The sequence below is a fragment of the Myotis myotis genome, unplaced genomic scaffold, assembly GCF_014108235.1.
Source record: "Myotis myotis isolate mMyoMyo1 unplaced genomic scaffold, mMyoMyo1.p scaffold_m19_p_14, whole genome shotgun sequence".
Lineage (NCBI taxonomy): Eukaryota > Metazoa > Chordata > Mammalia > Chiroptera > Vespertilionidae > Myotis > Myotis myotis.
This window is the reverse complement of record NW_023416318.1, coordinates 988,072-1,007,047: the sequence shown is the minus strand read 5'-3', so window position 1 is coordinate 1,007,047 and position 18,976 is coordinate 988,072. Positions and strand designations below refer to the sequence as shown.

Here is an 18,976-nt window from a genome sequence, read left to right as displayed (position 1 = left end):
ATTGTTTGATATTTGCAACCATAGTAAAACAAAGACGTATATTTTTGATATTTATTTTATATATTTAAATGCCATTTAACAAAGAAAAATCAACCAAAAAAATGAGTTTGCGTGTCACCTCTGACACGCGTGTCATAGGTTCGCCATCACTGTTGTAGGAGGTTATCTGTGCATTATAGGATGTTTAGCAACATCCCTGACCTCTATCCACAACATACCACTAGAATCTCTGGTCCTCCCCATCTCTCCCAGTTGTGACAATCAAAAATGTTTCCAGATATTGACAAATGTCCCCTAGGGGGAAAAAATCACCCTGACTTGACCCACTGGGATAAAGTCATCTATATATATAAAAGGCTAATATACAAAGTGTCCCCTTGGGAGTTTGACCAGGTGACTGGGAGTTTGATAGATCACTATGACGTGCGCTGACCACCAGGGGGACAAAGAAGGCCCTGACTGGCAGAAGGCCCCAGCCAGCAGCCGGAAGGCCCCAATCAGCCCTGATCAGCAGCCAGGCCTAGGGACCCTCCCTGTGCATGAATTTCATGCACAGAGCCTCTAGTTGTATATATATTAAAATCCTAACACTGCCATATTTTTAAAGTATTGAAAGTGTAAAAAATAACAAAAACAGAGCCACTTTAAAAATGGAGTCAGAGCGCCATCCCAGAGAAACTGCCTCAAACCTTAGAATGTTAAAACTGGGCAAAATAACCTTCGGACTGGCCTAAAGCAGTGCGGTATTCCAAACTACTGTTTTGACTAAGGGACTGAAGATCAAAGACATTCTTTAGTATTAGCATCACTATGCTAGCTAATCTACACCTACAGACATTTCTTCTTTCTATTCTCTTAATTATTCCCCTTCTCTTTCTCATAAATACCTCTGGCCAGTCACCTAATCAAAACACTATTTGGGTTTCTGCCTGAATCAGCCCTTGGGGAGTGAGTAGCTATTCCTATGGACCTCAAATGAACGCTTGTTGACTCTCATTTTGGCCTTCTGCTTACAGGTTACCAAAGGTAATTAAACTTAATGCAAAAATTAAAAACCAAAGACTGTGGGTTAACACTTGTGATACCTGAGCTTCAGTATCTACCTAACCAGAAGCCAACAGACACGCACAGGCCTGCATTCACACGCCACCTGGCAGGGAGAGCAGGTGTGCAGGCGGTGGAAGGACAAGAACGTTCCTGGATCCATGCAACTCAAGCAGAGCCCCTTTATCCACTTCCACTTCCACCACCTACGGGGGGAAAGGGGGCACTATTTCTCCGTTTCCACTGTTTCACCCGTCTTTTAAGACTCTGGGATTTCACCCATGATATCAAGTGCTGGCCAGAGAACTGGCTGAGACCACACCCAGTCAGTTCTGGTACCTTATGGTACTTATTCGCGCACCAATGCCTCCACGGTGGTCTCAGTCAGTGATCCTCCGGTCTGACCACACACAAGAACCACTGGAGGAGGCTGTGATGTATTCAGATTCCCAGGCCCCATCCTCAGAATCTCCCACTAGTAGGACCAGGTAAGGACAGGAAATGAGCGATGTAAGCCAGTTTCCCCGGGGTTATGTGGGTGCAGCCCTGTGAGTAACCCTGCTCGCTAGCCAGCTCCTTGCAGCTGTACGTACAACAGATTTTAGCCTAAAGACTTTCAGATCCTACGTACCATGCAACATTATGAGGACCTGTTTCCTGCAACTAAAAATAAGAGTGTTGCTCTGTGAATGCGCAGTCTACATTCCACTAATTTTGGCCACCAACCAAGATGCAAGCACTTCAGTGATTCTGAGGTATGCTGTTCAATTTACTTCTAATCAACCAGTATTCCTCTAAATGTTGAGAATACATCATTACTAAGATTCAGGTGCCTGCTTTTTACATGTTTGAAAGTGTTACGGCACCCTGACCAGTGTGGCTCAGTTGGTGGGAGTGTCATCCCGTGAAACAGAAGGTCACAAGTTTGATACCTGGTTGGGGTATGTACAAGCAGCAACTGATAGATGTATCTCTCTCACATCGATGTTTCTCTCTCCCTTCCTCCCTCTCTAAAATCTTTTTTTTTAAGTGTTAAGACAATTAATCCTGAGTCCTCAGAATAAAATACATTCTCCAAAACTAGATCACGCCCAGAACTACAGATGGTATCGCTAACATTTCACTGAAGTGGCAAAGATGTTAAGATGGCAGCAACCCTTGCAGGGTCAAATCCAGAGCCATCTCCCCTCCCCACCTTTCTTACACTCTCTTCCTCCTCACTCCACTTCAGCCTAGCAGGCTTCCTACTGCTCCTCACACCAACATCCCCCCTTCCCCATCTCAGGCCTCCACCTGTTTCCTCTGCCTCCCTCAGCATTTTTATTTTGGTCTTTGTTGAAGTCACCTTCCTTGACCACCCCCTGTAAAACAGCATCCCCACCCCCAAGTCCTGTTACTCATGTCCCTTCTTGACTTCTGAGCACTCACTGCTACTCATACATATCTGCCTACTGTCTGTTCTCCCCACTAGAAAATTCCTAGAGAAAGGACCTAGAACAGCGCCTACCACGTAAAAAGCACGTAAGAAATACTTGTTGAAGGAATGAACTGAAGAATGAATAAATGAATGAATGAATGAATGCACTGACCAGTGGTCTGCACCTAGATCCCCACAAAAAAGCTAATCCAAATTCAGTATGGTCCTAACAAGAGGCAGACATGAAGACAGAACCTTTCTAGGGGTGCAGGTATCACAACTACTGGGAGTGTATGGAGTGTCTACAGTATGCCCGGCACATGGAGAACAGGGATATGGATCCTTTTTCAAACAAGAATCACTGTGTGTATGTTGAGGAAGGAGATAAATGAAATCAAATGACTGCCCCTCCCACAACCACGGGGGTGGGAGGGGGGGCAACAGAACTGGATCCACTGTTCTTTTCTTTTCTTTTTTCCAATTTATTGATTTAGAAAGAGAGAGGAAGTGAGGGAGGGAGGAGGGAGAGAGAAACACTGATTTGTTGTTTCATTTATTTATGTATTCATTGATTACTTCTTGTATTGAAGGGGAAAATAAGACATTTGGGGGGCTAGCTATCTGAATCTGTGCCAGTAACCTGCCTTCTGACGTACACCCTTGCTTGCCAATAAACTCCATTCTTATCAAATTCCCTTCTTATCTGTGATGCCCTGCAGAACCTGTTTCCTGGAATACACCCATCTTACAGAGGCCATAAACCATGAACCATATACAGTCCCCGGAGGATCCGGTGCCAGTGCTGGCAAGCCTCTGGGTGTGGTCTCACTTTCCAACTCACAGGGGTGGGGGTAGGGGGACTGCAAAGCCCACAAAGGATCCAGAAGCCTGATCCATATTTGGGGGACAAAGGAACTAAGAATATAAAGGGAAAGCTTCATGCATATCCATCACTCAGGATTTGGAGACTGACTCCCCTGAGTCATGGCACTAGCGCAGTCTGCAATAAAGGCAACTTTGCTGAATTTTCTCTGAGTGCCCGGCTGACTTAATTCTCCCGCGCCGCCTGGCAGCTTGTCTGCAACAGTAGGTGCTCTTGAAACCAAAATGTGGGGTGTTTTGAGTCAGAATTTGTTGTCTTGAAAAACCGAAGAATGGATTTGAGGACAAAAATGGTTAGCGGGAGCAAAGTTTATTGAGAGAAGCCAGTCCTGGAAAAGGTGCAGCTGGGGTTACAGGAGCAGCCAGCGTCCGGAGCTTCGGTTCCATGTTACAGTCGAGTGTAGTCCAGCATCCAAATGGATTAAAGCGTATTAGTCCATGTGTAGAGTCCCACAGGGCCATCAGCCATGTGGGCACAGGGGAGCCTGGAACCTAGCACACTGGGGAGAGAAAGCATGTGCTTTTTTGTATATATGCTTGCTAGCTTTTGATTGGTTCTTTCCAAGAATTCTGCCTTAATAACATCATGCCTCACTGCCTTGCGGTTGGTTAGCTGCAAGCTGCTTGTCTTGCATTTTAAAGTTCACAGCTCCCAGGCACACCCTTCTTTCCCCGCCCAGATGGGTTGCCTTAGTAACTTCCACCTTCTGAGTTCCCTGGTTCTACTTCCACCTCCCATGGTCCCAACCCTGTCTACCTAGCTTCCTTCTGTTTCTTCACCCGAACCGAAGATGGAACCCACAACCTCGGCATATCAGGATGACGCTCTAATCAAGTGGCCTGCCCATCCAGGGCGTTATTTTGTTTTTTAAGAGAAGAGGAAAGAGGTAAAATACTCAACTGTCCTGCTGTTGGCTATTTGACCAGGGCCAAGTCACCTCTGAGGATGTTTGCTAATATGTAAAGAGCAGGGGTTGGGTGAGAACACTTTTATTGCCCCTTCCTCCACTAAAATCGAGTCTCACCTACCTACTTTTCAAAGAACAGGAAACATAAAACTCAGCTTATGCTAACACTTTATGGTCATGTAGGAGTCAGAAACAGGAAGCTGGAATAAGGAGAAGATAGATTTGAAACGATAAAAGGGAAGACACAAGAGAGGAGAGAATGGAGGGGCGGGATGTGAAGGACAGGACTTTCTGGACAAGAAGAGCTGGAAAGGAGGAACAGAAACTTTGCCACCGTTCTTACCGTATTCTGTTCCCTGGGGTGACAAGTTCAGAGGAACTCGTCTTTGCAAATTCAGATAAGCAGACCCACCCACAACCAACCTCAGCCCCCAGCTTACAGCTACCCTCCTGTCTCCAAGAACTGCCCCTGCCACCCCGACCCCACAGGGGAGACTTCAGCCAGAGCACAGAAGGCTGCCCTCACGTGGATAAAAACGAACTGGAAGCTGGAAAGGGACCACCCCCCACCCCCACCCCCCGCCTCCCATGCAGAACACAGTACCTGCAGGATTTCTACCAAAACATACAATATGAGGTTCTGTCAGGCAGGAGAGGGGGCCATCTTTAACTGGCCAATGCCAAGCTCTGGGCAAAACGCACCCTCTGAGGCCCTGGGCCGTATTTGCTGGCAAGGGCTCTTCCAAAGCACCTTGGTGCGGACGAATAAAAGGGGTTCTTTAGAAAGTAACCTCAAAGGTGATCTGATCATAAATTCCTCACTGGGCAGGTCATGGTGGTTAGTCACACCCCAGGCCTGTAAGTTCTTCAGCGAAAGGTTTCGAGCCAACCCAGCCATTGTTCCTGTGCGTCTAGGTTAACACACCTTAGAAATATCGAAAATAATAACCCTTTAAGGGGGTGTTAGCCCTCAAGAGAGCACATAATTTTGTTAACTATCCTATAATCCAATCCCTGCCTTGCTTTCTCCAAGTGTCCTTATGTCCTCTCCTTAATTTCAAACGCATAAAAGAAGCTGCAAAACTGTTATTCTCCAGAGCATTTGAGATCTTGCTTTCCTGGCATGCACTGTCAGTTTGGCTCACGTAAACTCATTAAAATTCTCTACAGGTCTGGACGCTCCTTACATTGACACTGGTGAACTACACTGAATTCATGCAAGAGCACCCTCAGCTGCAACTAAACGTATTTTCAAAGTCACATTCTGCCTGGGAAGCCACTTTCACAGGACAGCTGTAGGCCTCGCCTAAACCCGGTCAATGCGTGGCTCAGAGATGGTTGACCAGATACCTGAGGACGACCAGCAGGAGTGGTCTTGAACAGCAGCCGCCGCCGCCGCCACAGGCAGCTGAAGAAACCTTCCCGTCAGCTGAAGCCACACTGTCAGTGGTTGCCCATCCTGCTTTCTGCCGATGCCAGAGGAAGCAGAGCCCGTTCTGGAGAGAGCTCGGGTTGTGGGAAATGACTTCAGAACCCACCACCGGAAGGGCGGGCACTGAGAAGCCCCACCGAGGCCCTGATGCTAGACTGGCTGCGGCCCCATGAGCTGGAGGCTTCTGAGTTTTTAAACTTCATTTTTTGACAAAAATCTCACACTAATGGAAAGATTGCAAGAAGAGTACGAAAAATTCCTTTACACCCTTTACCCAGACTCCCCAACTGTTAACAATCATCACATTGGCCCTGTTACCATGTTCTATATACACTGAGTGGCCCGATTATTATGACCACCTGACGTTTGTAGGCCAATAAGCCGTACACTGCATTGTATGGGATATGGAAGCCGAAGGCCTGTTCGAACACCTTTGCTGTCTGCAGTTACCAAGATAAAACATCTCCAATTCGCACAGGAACACAAGGATTGGACAGTCGAGCATTGGAAAAAAATCATGTGGTCCAATGAATCACGTTTCCAGTTGCATCATGCAGATGGCAGAGTGAGAATTTGGCAGAAACAGCATGAAAGCATGCACCTCACATGCATGAGTACAGCCCTTCAAGCTGGTGGGGGCAGTGTTATGGTTTGGGGCATGTTTTCTGGCATGATTTGGGCCCTTTAATTCGTGTGGAACAACGTCTGAATAGCACAACATACCTAAGTATCGTTGTGATCAAGTTCATCCTATCATGTTGATGGCGTATCCCAATGGAGATGGCTTCCTCCAACAAGACAGTGCACCATGCCATGGTGCTCATATTGTGCAGGAGTGGTTTCAACAACATGAGGGAGACTTTACCTTGCTTAGGTGGCCCCCACAATCACCAGATCTCAATCCAACTGAGCATTTGTGGGATGAAGTTAAAAGAGCCATCAGGCAGCTGGTTCCACAACCATCCAATCTCACAGAACTGGACAGTGCTATTCATCAGGCATGGTGTCAGATTCCTCACATCACCTTTCAACATCTTGTGGAGTCAATGCCAAGAAGAACTGCCGCAGTATTGAAGGCAAGAGGTAGCCCAACGAAGTACTGGTGGGGTGGTCATACTAATCTGGCCACTCACGTTCAAATATAACCCACGTTCAAAGGTTGTTAAATCGCGTTGTTTAACCATATCTTCAGAAATAAATCACTTCTACTGTCGTGGTAAACAACCTGCTTCCCTATTTATAATGGTCTGGCCCTCTAGCAACTTCAGCGCGAAATTATAGCTAATTAGCCTACAAACGTCAGGTGGTCATAATAACCTAGCCACTCAGTGTATAACCCACATATTACTTTAATTTTTAAAATATATTTTTATTAATTTTGAGAGAGAGAGAGGAAGGAAGAGGAATAGAGAGATAGAAACATTGATGACAGAGGAACGTCATCCATCAGCTGCCTCCTGCACGCCCCCTACTGGGGGTCCAGCTGGCAATCCCAGCATATGCTCTGACCAGGAATGGAACGAACAACCCTTAGGTTTCTGGGTCGACGCTCAACCGCTGAGCCACACCAGCCAGGTCACATATTCCTTTTTTAACCATTTGAAAGTAAGCCAAAGACATGATATTTACACCTAAGTATTTTAGCCTTCCCTTATACAATAACCACAGGCTATCATTACACATAAAAATCGGGAAATTACTTCTTCAGGAGTGTTATCTACTCTAAAGACGTTACACAAATTTCCCTCGTAGTCCCCCAGATGGCTTGCGAGCGAAAGCAGGGTCACATGTGGCATTCAGCTGTCATATCTTTTCAGCTTCCTTTCATCTGAAACAGTTACTTTATCTTCCATGACCTTGGCATTTTTTGAAAAGTACAAGCCAACTGTTTTGTGGAATGTCCCTACTTTGAGGTTTGTCTGTTTCATCATGATCGGATTCGAGTTGCCCATTTGGGGCAGAAATATCACAGAAGTGATTCTGTGACCTTCTTTGTGCATTTTTCCCAAAGACACATGATGTTGATCTGGTGTTAAGTTTGATCAATTGGTTAAAGTGGTGGTGTAAGGCAGGTTTCTGCTCTGTCAAGTTACAATTTTCCCTTTGTAATTAATAAGTAACTTGATGGGAGATACTTAGAGACTAAGCAAATATCCTGCTCCTCACCAAACCTACTTGTTTTACCACCCACTGGTGGATTCTTGCCTGGATAAGGATAAAATTCTGTGTGAGGTCAAACAAGGTCAAACTTCAGGGTGGGGAACAGGAATGGTCCCAGTGGTAGCTGATGAGCACGCGAGACTCCTCTATCGACTTAATTCAAATAACTCCAGGTTGTCCACCGTTAGCTATTAAGAAAAAGCACCATCTCTGGATTTGTTTGAGAGCAGCCACAAATATGCCAGTTGCTCTCACGGTGAGTCATGCCTGCTGGGAACTCAGCCCTTCAGTTTACAAAGTGCCCAGTGGCTGCAGAAAGGGCCACCTGAGCGCTAACCATCCTCGCACCGAAGCCCAGGTCTGCAGGGGCAGCGCTGAGGGCCCAGCTCCGTGACTCCTGGCCCACCGCGGCAGGGCACGGGGAGCCGCATTTCAAAACAAAACCTCCAACTCTCCCCCACCTTATACTGAGGCACAACCAAGCTTGGGAACTCTGATTTGGCTTATTCAAGAAACGTTTTTTTTAAAACTCTGCGACCACAAAGCCAGAAATGATGTAGAAGCAGAGAGAACACTTTGAAATCACATACTGGTTGTTACACTGCAGCCCAGGGATGTCCAGTTAGCATGCCAGTCTATATTCTAGGGTCTTTTCTCTTTGCACATGCATACTTTATCAGGATGGAGAGCAAGCTGTCCCACCAACCTTCTTCAGGCAGTTCTGCACTGGACAATGAAGGAAAAGGATTTGAGTGTCTCAATTCTTCCAGGGATGGTCTGAATTGAAATTCATTCCAGAGGCAAAGGAGAGAAGTTATTCATAACATGCAATGGCTGCTGTAGAGTATCGGGGCTAAATTCTCTTGTAGAGCCCAACTCTACAAGGGCTGGTCTGTACTGTTGTGTAATTTGTTGTTTACCTAGTAATCCATTAAATAAGCATTTAACGAGCACTTTCCACACACAGGCCCTGGGAGCATAAAGATAAACAAGACAAGGCTCCCTTCCTCTATAAATGAAGAATCCAGGCAGGGAGAGTGAAAAGCACCTAAATACCCCAAATATTGACTAACGCTGCGCTAGGGGAGCGGCGGTGCTCCTGGGAGGCCCTGGGCAAGGACCCACTGGCGCCAGCTCAGGAAGCCAGGGAGGCTTTGCTGGGGTGCTGTGTAAAAGGGTCCTCGAGGGACCGAAATAGAAGAGGCCTATCTGACGGTAGGAAGGGCATGCCCAATGCCCAGAGAGGTGTGCTCAGGCCAGATCACAGGGAGATGCGACTAAGAAGGAACCTGGCCCTCCAAACTGGCCCAAAGGAGGCCCGGAGCGGCCGTAAGTGGTGAGCTTAGGACAAAGGTGACCAACGGAGAGGGTAAGCAAGGGGCTGCTGAGGTCATTGCGGCCAGAGGGGCGGGGGAGCTGAGCCAGAGCAGGGATGGCAAGAAAGGGTACAAGAGACGTTCAGGAAGAAGGTGCCACAAGGACTTGGTGACTGAGCTGGCAGCGGCTGTTCTTATAGCACCCAGTCAGCCGAGATCAGCTGCATAATAACCAATTCAGGCCACTGATGGCGGGGAGGGGGGGGGGAGTACATACTGCCACCATTCTGAGACGGTTTAACAGCAGAGGAGGGGCCAGAGGAAAGAAGACATGACAGTGAGGTAAGCTGAGGAAACTGCTCACTGAACTGCCCCTCCTCTTGGGTCCCCCAAGCTCTAACGAAAGGCCTTAGCTTATAGCTCTCTGGCGGTGGCCCCGTAACAGCAAATTGCATATGCAGGGCATGCTACAGGAGAACGAGTCTGTGGCAACCCCATGACAGCCACGAAGAAAGCAAAATCTGGAAGCTACCTCTTTCCCGAGAGATTTCAATCTTAGCTGGAGGGAAATACAAGTAGTCGGGCTGAATAAGTAATTCTTAGTGAGAGAAGGTGAATGTTAGTAGAATTAAGAATTAACAAAAGCCACCCTGGGACCCAATTCGAGCAGCCTCCACCATAGGGACCTTCCCCAAACCTGAGTATAAGGGGACACACAGGGAACGAGATCATGGGACAGAATGTATGCAAACTCTAAAACAACCAAGTGTGGGACTAGGAAGTAACGTCACTACACAGGACCTCAGTGATACTCCTCAGGGAGTACCTGGCTGGGTGGATGGCTAAGGGAAGGGGGAGCACTGGACAGGCAGTCTATTGAATAATGCTATTTTCCTATAGGAACAGAAGAACCAGACTGGTCATATCAAACCCCAAGTCAGCACATGGTAATGACCCAGCAAAGGGACAGGCCCTGGCAGTTGGGAGCCTGAAGGAGAGGCAACAATCATGTAGGAGACAAAGGAAAGTCCTGTTCAGGCCACTTCAAGCTCAGAACAAGTGACACATGTTGGAATTCCTAAAACCAACAACATGTGCTTAGGTCTGCAGAAGGTACGGCTAAAACATTCAATTTCCTTTTATACCCCAAATATACAGCCCTTTTACTCTTTGCTCCAAACATTTGGGAAAAGCAGCATCTGGGCAGGCTCCCAAGCAGGCAGACCTTCACGCACATGCCCAGTTTTTACTCCCGTGTGGAGCATGCAGCTGGGGATACAGAAATAAGCCACACGGACAGTCTCTTCTTCAAAAAGCTCCCACAATCTCATTTTTAAAAACTGGACAAGTAGGTTTATGACCAGTGTCATTATTTTCATGGTATTTCTTCTTACTCCACACAGGACATGAAGGCAGTGTCAGGAGATGTTTTAGATTGGGGTGCGTGTGTATGCATGTGTCTAGGAGGGGGCTTAGAAAAGGCTCGGCCCAGGAAGGAATGAGTAGGACTTGAAGGGGGTGGGCAGGAGAGGCAGGTGCCACCTGAGCAAGGACAGCAGGCACAGGGGATAAAAGTTCCCGACAGAGTGTCTGCAGGTCCAGCTCAGGAGGACACAATGTACAGAGCGAGGCTAGAAAAGGAAGCAGTGCAAGGGCGGGAGGGGATTTTATCCTGAAAGGAGCAACTCGGGGAAGGGAGAATGGAAAATGGAATTGGATTTTGGAGAGACTTTTCTTGAGGCTGGACCAGTGACGGAGAACTCCTCTTGTGCGCTGAGATGAGTCAGGAGGTGTGCCTGGGAACGCGAGACCTGCACCAGGGAACAGAGCCATCTCACCGACCTCAGCTACACCCTCCCAGGAATCTGCACAGGAGCCTTTCTGAAGGGCAGGGTGGAATGCACTAGATGCTACGAAGATGGCATGCATTTACCTCATCTACCCGCTGCAGGCCAGACTGCCCCAGTCTGAATCCCAGCTCTCTCCTCTAGAGTTTCTTAAGCTTTCTGAACCTCAGTATCTTTATTTGTAAAATCGGGGGTGACAATGGTATCAAACTCATATGGCTTTTGTGAAAATTAAATGGGCTGACATATATAACATGTCTAGAACAGGTGAGGATAAAGTGAGACAGTAGAGTATTTACCCCTTTTCCTGTTCTACCTATGTTTTGTAGCATGTGCGTTTGTGGCGGGGGAGGGGTTGTTTAGTATCAAGATTGTCACCAAGAGCCCACTCTCTTAGCCAACCACAAAAACACTGCCAGATTACCATGACTCTCTAGAGTCTCTTGGCAGACAACTGAATTCCACCATTGTTAGCTCTCACTCTTCCCTTTATCAAGACAAATCAGCTCAATGTTTACTGGCTAAGACTTAGAGCTGTGCTGTCCACTAACCACATGTGGCTGCTGAGTACTTCAAATACCGCCAGACCAAATTGAAATGGCCTCTACGTAAGTGTAAGATACACACCAATGAGGCTTTGAAGACGCAGTTGAACAGAAAATTGTAAACTAGCTCATTAACAATTTTTATAACTTGATTTGGCAATATACTGAACATATTGGGTTAACTAAAATATATTATTAAAAATCAATTTCACCTGTTTTTTAAAAAATTGCTTCCTTCTCACTTACTGGATTTATTGTAGTTGCTATGTTCCTAACTTCTTAATTTAAGTGATTAGCTCATTAATGCCTTTTTTCTTGCTAATATGAACAATTAAGACTGCATATTTCTCTCGAAATACTGACTTAGTTGCATCCCATAGGTTTTTTTGTTTGGTTGGTTGATTTTTCTTATTAATCCTCACCTGAGAACATTCTTCCATTGATTTTTAGAGAGTGGGAAGGAGGAGAAGAGACAGCGAGAGAAACATCAATGTGAGAGAGAGACATAGATTGGTTGCCTCCCGCCCTTGCCCTGTCGGGAGCCAGGGATCAAGCCTGTAACTGAGGTACATGCCTCTGACTAGAATCGAACGCACAACCCTTCAGTCTGAGGGCTCTATCCACTGAGCCAAACCCGTCAGGGCTCCCACCGTTTTTTTAAGTGTACAATTCATCCAAAAGTTTTAACATCTATTTTCATTATTACTTCTCTATCTTTCAAATTCCAATTTTTTTAAAGTTTTAAAAATTATCTCTTAAAATGTCATAATTTAGTTGCATTGTGTTCAGAGAACTTTGTGCGATACTGATTATTTTAAATATGTTAGAACTAATTTTATGACCTGGTGTGTATACTCCATTTTTGTGAAAGTATAATCTTTGCTTGCTATCTCTCTCCCTCTCCCTTCCTCTCTGAAATAAAAATATTTTTTTAATTGATGTTTTTAGCTTCCTGAAAAATTCAAACTTTAATTTACTTATTTCTTTTAAAATGTTTAAATGTAGCTACTTGAAATTTTTAAATTATATGTGTGGCTTGGGTTATATTTCCATTGGACAGCGCTGGTCTAGGGAAGGATAAGCAAGAAGCCTGCACTAGCCACCAAGTCCTGGATGACTAAGGGTTCTATTACTGAAAATGATAAGCCAAGAGGAGTGTATTGGCGGCCTTGATAAAGTACCACACTGTTCTCCTCCCTTGCTGCTGCCCTCTAAATAGGAAATGAGAACAAGATGTGAAAGCAGAATGGAGGGGAAGAACAGATAGAAGAGGATCAAAAAGCAGGATCAACACAGGCAGATGCTGAGAGAGGGAGGCCAGGGAAGAAGGAACGCTATACGTGTACTAGAAAGACTGCTCCAGCTCTAAATGTAACACATATAAGCCTTAATTATGAAAATGACACCTAATCTTAAAAAAAAGCCTTCACATTCAAAAGACAGAACTACTATTTCATCAAAGTAGACTTTTAAAATTTAATTTGTTTTCATCAATTTTCCTTCTTTGAGTGAATTGAATCATATCATACAATACTTAACTACTATGATTCCAGATATTAAAAACTTAAAGGGAAATTCATGGGTATAGGACTTGATGAACCATTCAATCACTTAATCCGGGCTATTTTTCCATGGCATGTAAGGAGAGAACAAAATGTTATGTCTTGTATGGCCTTAAAAGACAAAACAAGAAATGGGCTTTTTCTTTAGGACAGAGATTTTCAACTTTTTTCATCTCATGGCACACACAAATTACTAAAATTCTGTGGCACAAGCAAAAACTTATTTTTTTGTCAACCTGATCCAAAAAACGTAAGTATAATTTTCATTCACACCAGATGGCTATTACTGTGTTGGCTGGTGTACTTTTTTATTTGTCAATCTAAGGGAAAAGAGGTCAGAGTCCCTGACTAGTCAGGAATTGCATGTTTTATAAAGTAGAAATTCAGAGGGGCAGGGGAGGCAGGTCAGAGAAGCAGGAACAAAGTATAGAAAGTACAACGTTATAAAAACTAAAGGAAAAGAGGTTCCCAGCAGCCTTTGCAGTAAGAGGCAAGGGAGCTGAGACAGAGAAAAGCAGTTTGGCCAGGAAATTCTTCCCTTGAAGATGGGGACTCTTAGAGCTCAAGGTTCCCATAGCTCAGCCTGTGCTGCTGCCTGACCCAGGGGAGACTGGGGCCTAGAAGTGACTGCACTTGCCGAGAACACACATGGTTCAGCCAGGTAGGAACTGATGTGATTCCTAATCCAAATTCGGCCTCAGGCATTTTGGTGAAAAGTGGCGGTGAAAAGGGATGTTGCGCTCATCATCTACTAGTGAGGAACTACCAATGTAGTTACTCAAAAATTGGAATAAAATAGCTTTATCTGTAGCTGTCAAAGCTGAGTAAGCCTGCACCCATCCACCCATACATACGGGAGCCCCATAACGACATGAAGGCTGAAAGGGCAGCCAGGTAGTTCACATCCTCCTTGGATGTCCATTCACTTCCCAAGAGCCAACCTGCTGGATGAACGTCCCTTATTGCTGACAAACAGCCCAGCATGGAAAGCAGGGAAGAACTGGAGGAGGCAAATCAAAGAACAAAGGGTTTGTTCTTACTCTGCCTTGAAAATATCCTTAAAATTCAATACCAATCTATTTTGGTAACAAGGGACAATATGGTAGTTTGTGGCAAAATTACAGGCATTTTCAAAAGAAAGTCATAAATGTAAGTTTTTTTTAGAATTTATGCCTGTCAGCCTCTCTTTCTCTCTTCCATAAACCCCTTCATGTCTTCTTATCTCAATTTTCTTGCCTAGAGCCGTGGTCAGCAAACTGCCGTTCGTGAGCCACATGCGGCTCTTTGGCCCCGTGAGTGTGGCTCTTCCTAAGCCTTAGGAGTACCCTAATTAAGTGAATAACAATGTACCTCCCTATATAGTTTAAGTTTAAAATATGTGGCTCTCAAAAGAAATTTCAATCGTTGTACTGTTGATATTTGGCTCTGTTGACTAATGAGTTTGCCGACCACTGGCCTAGAGGAAGAAACGGCTACTAACTATGAGTATGGCTCACTTCATCTCACAGGCTCAGCAGCGCTCACGGACTGAACAGACATGTAAAGAAGACCCACGGCATCTGGGTACAGTGCTCTCCTAGCTCACCGCAGCCTCGCTGCCCAAGCACGCATTGGTGGGGCTTTCGGTGATCCCCAGCTCTACCAGGAGAGATGTAAAAAAAGCCTTCTTCAAAGCTGTCGACTTGCAGGATTATGCAAGTAAAACCACAACCCTTGTTGAGTCAGTGCCCTTCGCTCGACAGACAAGGATTCCCCTTCCAGTTTCAGGACAGGCATCCTTCAGTGGAAGAGGAACAGCAGCCACAAGCTCAGGGAGCCGACCAGTCTCCTTCCTCTTTATAACTCCACACCCAGCACCGTGCTCGGCACGAAGAGCAGGCAACCCACAGGTGCCAGATAAAGCACGCCTGCGAAACCATTTTCTCTTTTAAACAAAAGAGCAGAGGTCACATAGCACGTGGATGAAGACACGAGGTCACATGGCACATGAATGAAGACACGAGGACATAAAATCAGTCTTTCCAATCGGCTGGTGATTCTGCAGCACCTTCCTCACTCCTAAAACACATTTTGCGGTCGGAACCATGGGACCACGGGCCTGGAAGTGACCTCGACCACGAGCAGGTCAAGACTCCCAGTACAGTCCGGGAGACTGAGCCCCGCAGGGACACAGATGTCGGCCAAGGTCACCCAGCTGGCGTGGGCTGGCGGTGGAACCCCGCCCCTCCCTATTCGCCCAGCTCCTCAGAGATGCTCTCCGAAAACCTGGCGTTACTTACACACTTAAAGGCGCATAATACATGCACACCCAGGTCAAGTCACCGCTTACAATTCAGAAGCAGCCAAAGGTCACCAAAACATGTCTCTCCCGCAGGGCTGGGCGCCGAGTGGGGGCAGGAAAGGTCACCGGCGAGTTTCTACCCGCAGACATCACACAGGACGCCTTCCCGGTAGGTGCCAAGGGTCGTTTCTCCGGGGCGACGACTTCCCTTGTAAAAAAGGGTCCCCCAATCCCGATCCCGGGAAACGAGTTAACTCGGCTCTGCTGGCTGGGAAGCTGCCAGCAATGAATTAAACACCGAGCCGCTGCAGAAAGCTGGGGGAGAGGGCGACCGCGGCTGGACTCCACACCCCCGCCGTCCACCCCTGCGCCTCCACCGCAGCGCCCCACGTCCGTCCACCGGCCCGAGCCCACGTCTCCGGAAGGCGCGTCTGGGGGAGCCGTGCCCCGGGCGCTGTCCGCGGGGGCGGGGGCGGAGCCGCCAGACACGGCCAGGCGGGGGCCAGGACGTACCGCCGCCGCCGCCCCCAGCCCGTGGGCCCCGCTGCGCCCAGGAGAGGGCTGCGCCGCGTACCTCGGCCGGCAGGTGCCGCCGCCGCCTCCGCCGCCGCCGCCTCGGCTCGCGCCTGCAGTGGCCGCCGCTTCGCGCCGCGGGCCGCCTTCGTGCGCATGCTAGGGAGGGGGCGCCGGCCCGCAGCCAGCCCCCGGCCCCGCGCGCCCGCCTGCCCCCGGCGCCGCGCTCGCGCCCATTCAGTGCCGGACCGACTGCTCGCCCGCGCGGAGGCGGTGGAGGGGCGTGGGGGCGGGATGCGCGTCACGGGGCGCACGGAAGCCAATCGGAGTGCGCGAAGGCGACCGCGGCGGCCCCGCCCCCGGGACGCACAGCCCCGCCTCCCGGCGATGTTTTGGGGAGCTGGGCACCCCTACTGGGACGCAGCCCGGGCGGTGGGCCGGCTGTCCTCCGGTCTGGAACTGTGCGCGGCGGCTGGAGGGTGGACCGAACAAAGGATGCGTTCGGTCTGCGTCTAGGGCAGGCGCTTACCGCGCGGGGGACTCGTGGGTGCGGAGCCAGCGGATGGAGGGGCTTCCACAGTCGCCCGCTTGACTCACCGGCCACCGCACCCCAGGCCCACACTGGCCCCGAGCTTCCGAGGCCCCCCAGGCCAGCACGGGCAGCACGGGCGCGGCTGGGAACTTTTGGAGCAGCCTTCCACGTGTGGGACAATGGAGAGAGACGACGCTGCTTCTCCGCCAGCCTTGCAGACGGGGGATCGAGGTCCGGGGAGAGAGAAATGGGTCACCCTCAATCATTCAGAGCAGCGGCCTGGGTCAGCGTCAGAGCCTGTCCTCGGAGCGCCCACTCCCATACCTCCGGAGTCCCCTTTGAGTCTAGACTTTTAAACAACATAAATATGAGTGGCTCCTAAAATTAAGAAATGTAAAGGAGTTTAAAACGTTGATATGTTATTTCTGTAACTGCGTGTTGTGTCCCCCATGACTTGACTCTTCAGTGAAGTTGGTCTGCTTTCCTCTCACGATGATGAATTCAAAGCATCGTGGTTGTGTGCCTGTTGTAATACCACTTCCTGTTTGAAAAGAAGCTCCTAGACCAGTGATGGCGAACCTTTTGAGCTCGGCGTGTCAGCATTTTGAAAAACCCTAACTTAACTCTGGTGCCGTGTCACATATAGAAATGTTTTGATATTTGCAACCATAGTAAGACAAAGGCTTATATTTTTGATATTTATTTTATATATTTCAATGCCATTTAACAAAGAAAAATCAACCAAAAAAATGAGTTCGCGTGTCATAGGTTCGCCATCACTGTGACCTAGACTGATCCAAATATATTTGCATAGGCCCAGCGTCTTGTCACTCTTTTATTGCAAGGAGTTCTACACGATTTGCATTGCTCCAAACGGGGTTTGAAGGTGTGTGTGTTCTTCCCTGGGGACCGGGGTTCTGGAACAAATGTGTGGCTGGGTAACTGAGGTCAGGAGGGAAGCCTCCCAAAGCAAAGGGTGGGAGGACGGCCTTCCCACCTCCCAGAGAGATTCTGCCATAAAAATGCTTCTGCATGATGCTAAGGTGAGAACACTTGAGCATTTGGGGGAATAAATAAATAAATAAATAAAAAGAGGGAAAGCTGTCACTGAAGATCTAATCCAGAAGGTTGGCCAAGGCTGGCCGGGCAAGGCAGCTGCCTGGGTCCGCCGTGACAGCTGCGGGCAGAGTGCTGAGGGGCTCACCCCCTCTCTTTTGGAGACCAGCCTGAGGCCTGCCTGCTTGGTCAGACTCCTTACCTCTTTGCTTCAGCGTCTCTTCCCCTTTTCTCCCAGTTACTCCTTGTCCATAGAGCGAGGCCCTGAAAACACTTTGGCTGGCTTAGGGTCAGCAGTACTCTAGGGTGGAAGGTGGTGGTGGTGAGGAAGAAGGGGAGCTTGAAGCTGCCCCCCAACTAGCCTAATAGGACAGCTGTTCAGCTTCTCTTGTACCCACTGACATTTAGGAGGGAAATGGGCTGCCCCACTTGTGAATCAAGACAAGCCCTGACACAAAACATCCTTTTCGCTGGCCACAGACAGAGCCATCTTTAGCTACTGTTCTGGGTTAAGGCAGAGATTTCCCAAACGGTAGATTAGGACCAGCCACTAGATTTCAAAGCCTCACCTGGAATCTCTTAAAGTCAGTGGCTGGTGTCAAAAGAAACCTTCTGGAAACTGCTAGCAAGAAACTGTAAATCTGGGCCAGGAACCATGATTTTTTAAATTCTTTAGTGCCTTCTGCTCGTCACTGTGGCCATTCTGTGAGCAGGCATTTGGTTGCCCTCAGCATCCATGCTGCCGTTCCCCTATTAGGTTAAGTTTGCCCCACGCTTAGCTCCGGGAGTGGGGTTTAATTGACCTAAGTCAGTGGTTCTCAAGAGTATGGGCCGTGGACCTCCTAGTGGTCCCTGAGGACCTTCCAAGGAATCTCTGAAGTCAAAACTCGCCCATAATAATCTAAGGTGTTACTATTCTCACTGATGGTTCAACAGCAAAGCTGTGCAGAACTGCTGGTGCCTTCACAGATCAAGGTACTTGCACCCAATTGTACTAATATTCTCCACCAGCACATGCTCATGTGAAACACGCAGTTTCACTTAAGAACGTTCTCACTAGCGCAGTAAAAACTATTAACTTTATTAAAACCTCAATTATTGAGCATGGATCTTTTTAATGAATGACAAAATGAAAACTGCACATAAAACACTTCTGCTACAAACTGAAGTCTGATGATTATCTAAGGAGAAGCACTTGTGTAAGCATTTGAGTTGCAAGCTGAACTAGCTGTTTGTTTGATTTCATGAAACACCATTTTTTACTTGAGAAAACATCTGACAGATTATGGTTATTCTAACTTGGGTGTTTGGTAGGTGTTTTCTTGGAAATGAACTAAGTGAGCCTGTCTGCTCAAGGAAAACAGTTGACTGTTGCCAGGGATGAAAAAAATTCCAGTTTTCAAAAGAAATTCAGAATTTTGGAAAACTTATATCATCATGAGTTAGACAGCGTCTCAATATTTAAGGGCTTTTCTGATGGT

General features: G+C 47.6%; 1 protein-coding gene across 4 annotated transcripts in view; it reads right to left on the bottom strand.

Moving 5' to 3' along the window:
• ST3GAL5 (ST3 beta-galactoside alpha-2,3-sialyltransferase 5) overlaps positions 1-16,165 on the bottom strand; it is a 42,823-nt gene extending 26,658 nt beyond the window's left edge. The window contains exon 1 of one of the 4 annotated variants that reach the window (XM_036333938.1): positions 15,969-16,165. In XM_036333938.1, the coding sequence (XP_036189831.1) occupies positions 15,969-16,065 (97 nt within the window). In that variant the 5' untranslated portion in view covers positions 16,066-16,165. The other 3 variants (XM_036333937.1, XM_036333935.1, XM_036333936.1) reach the window with 3 other exon arrangements.
• Positions 16,166-18,976: the final 2,811 nt, after the last annotated feature.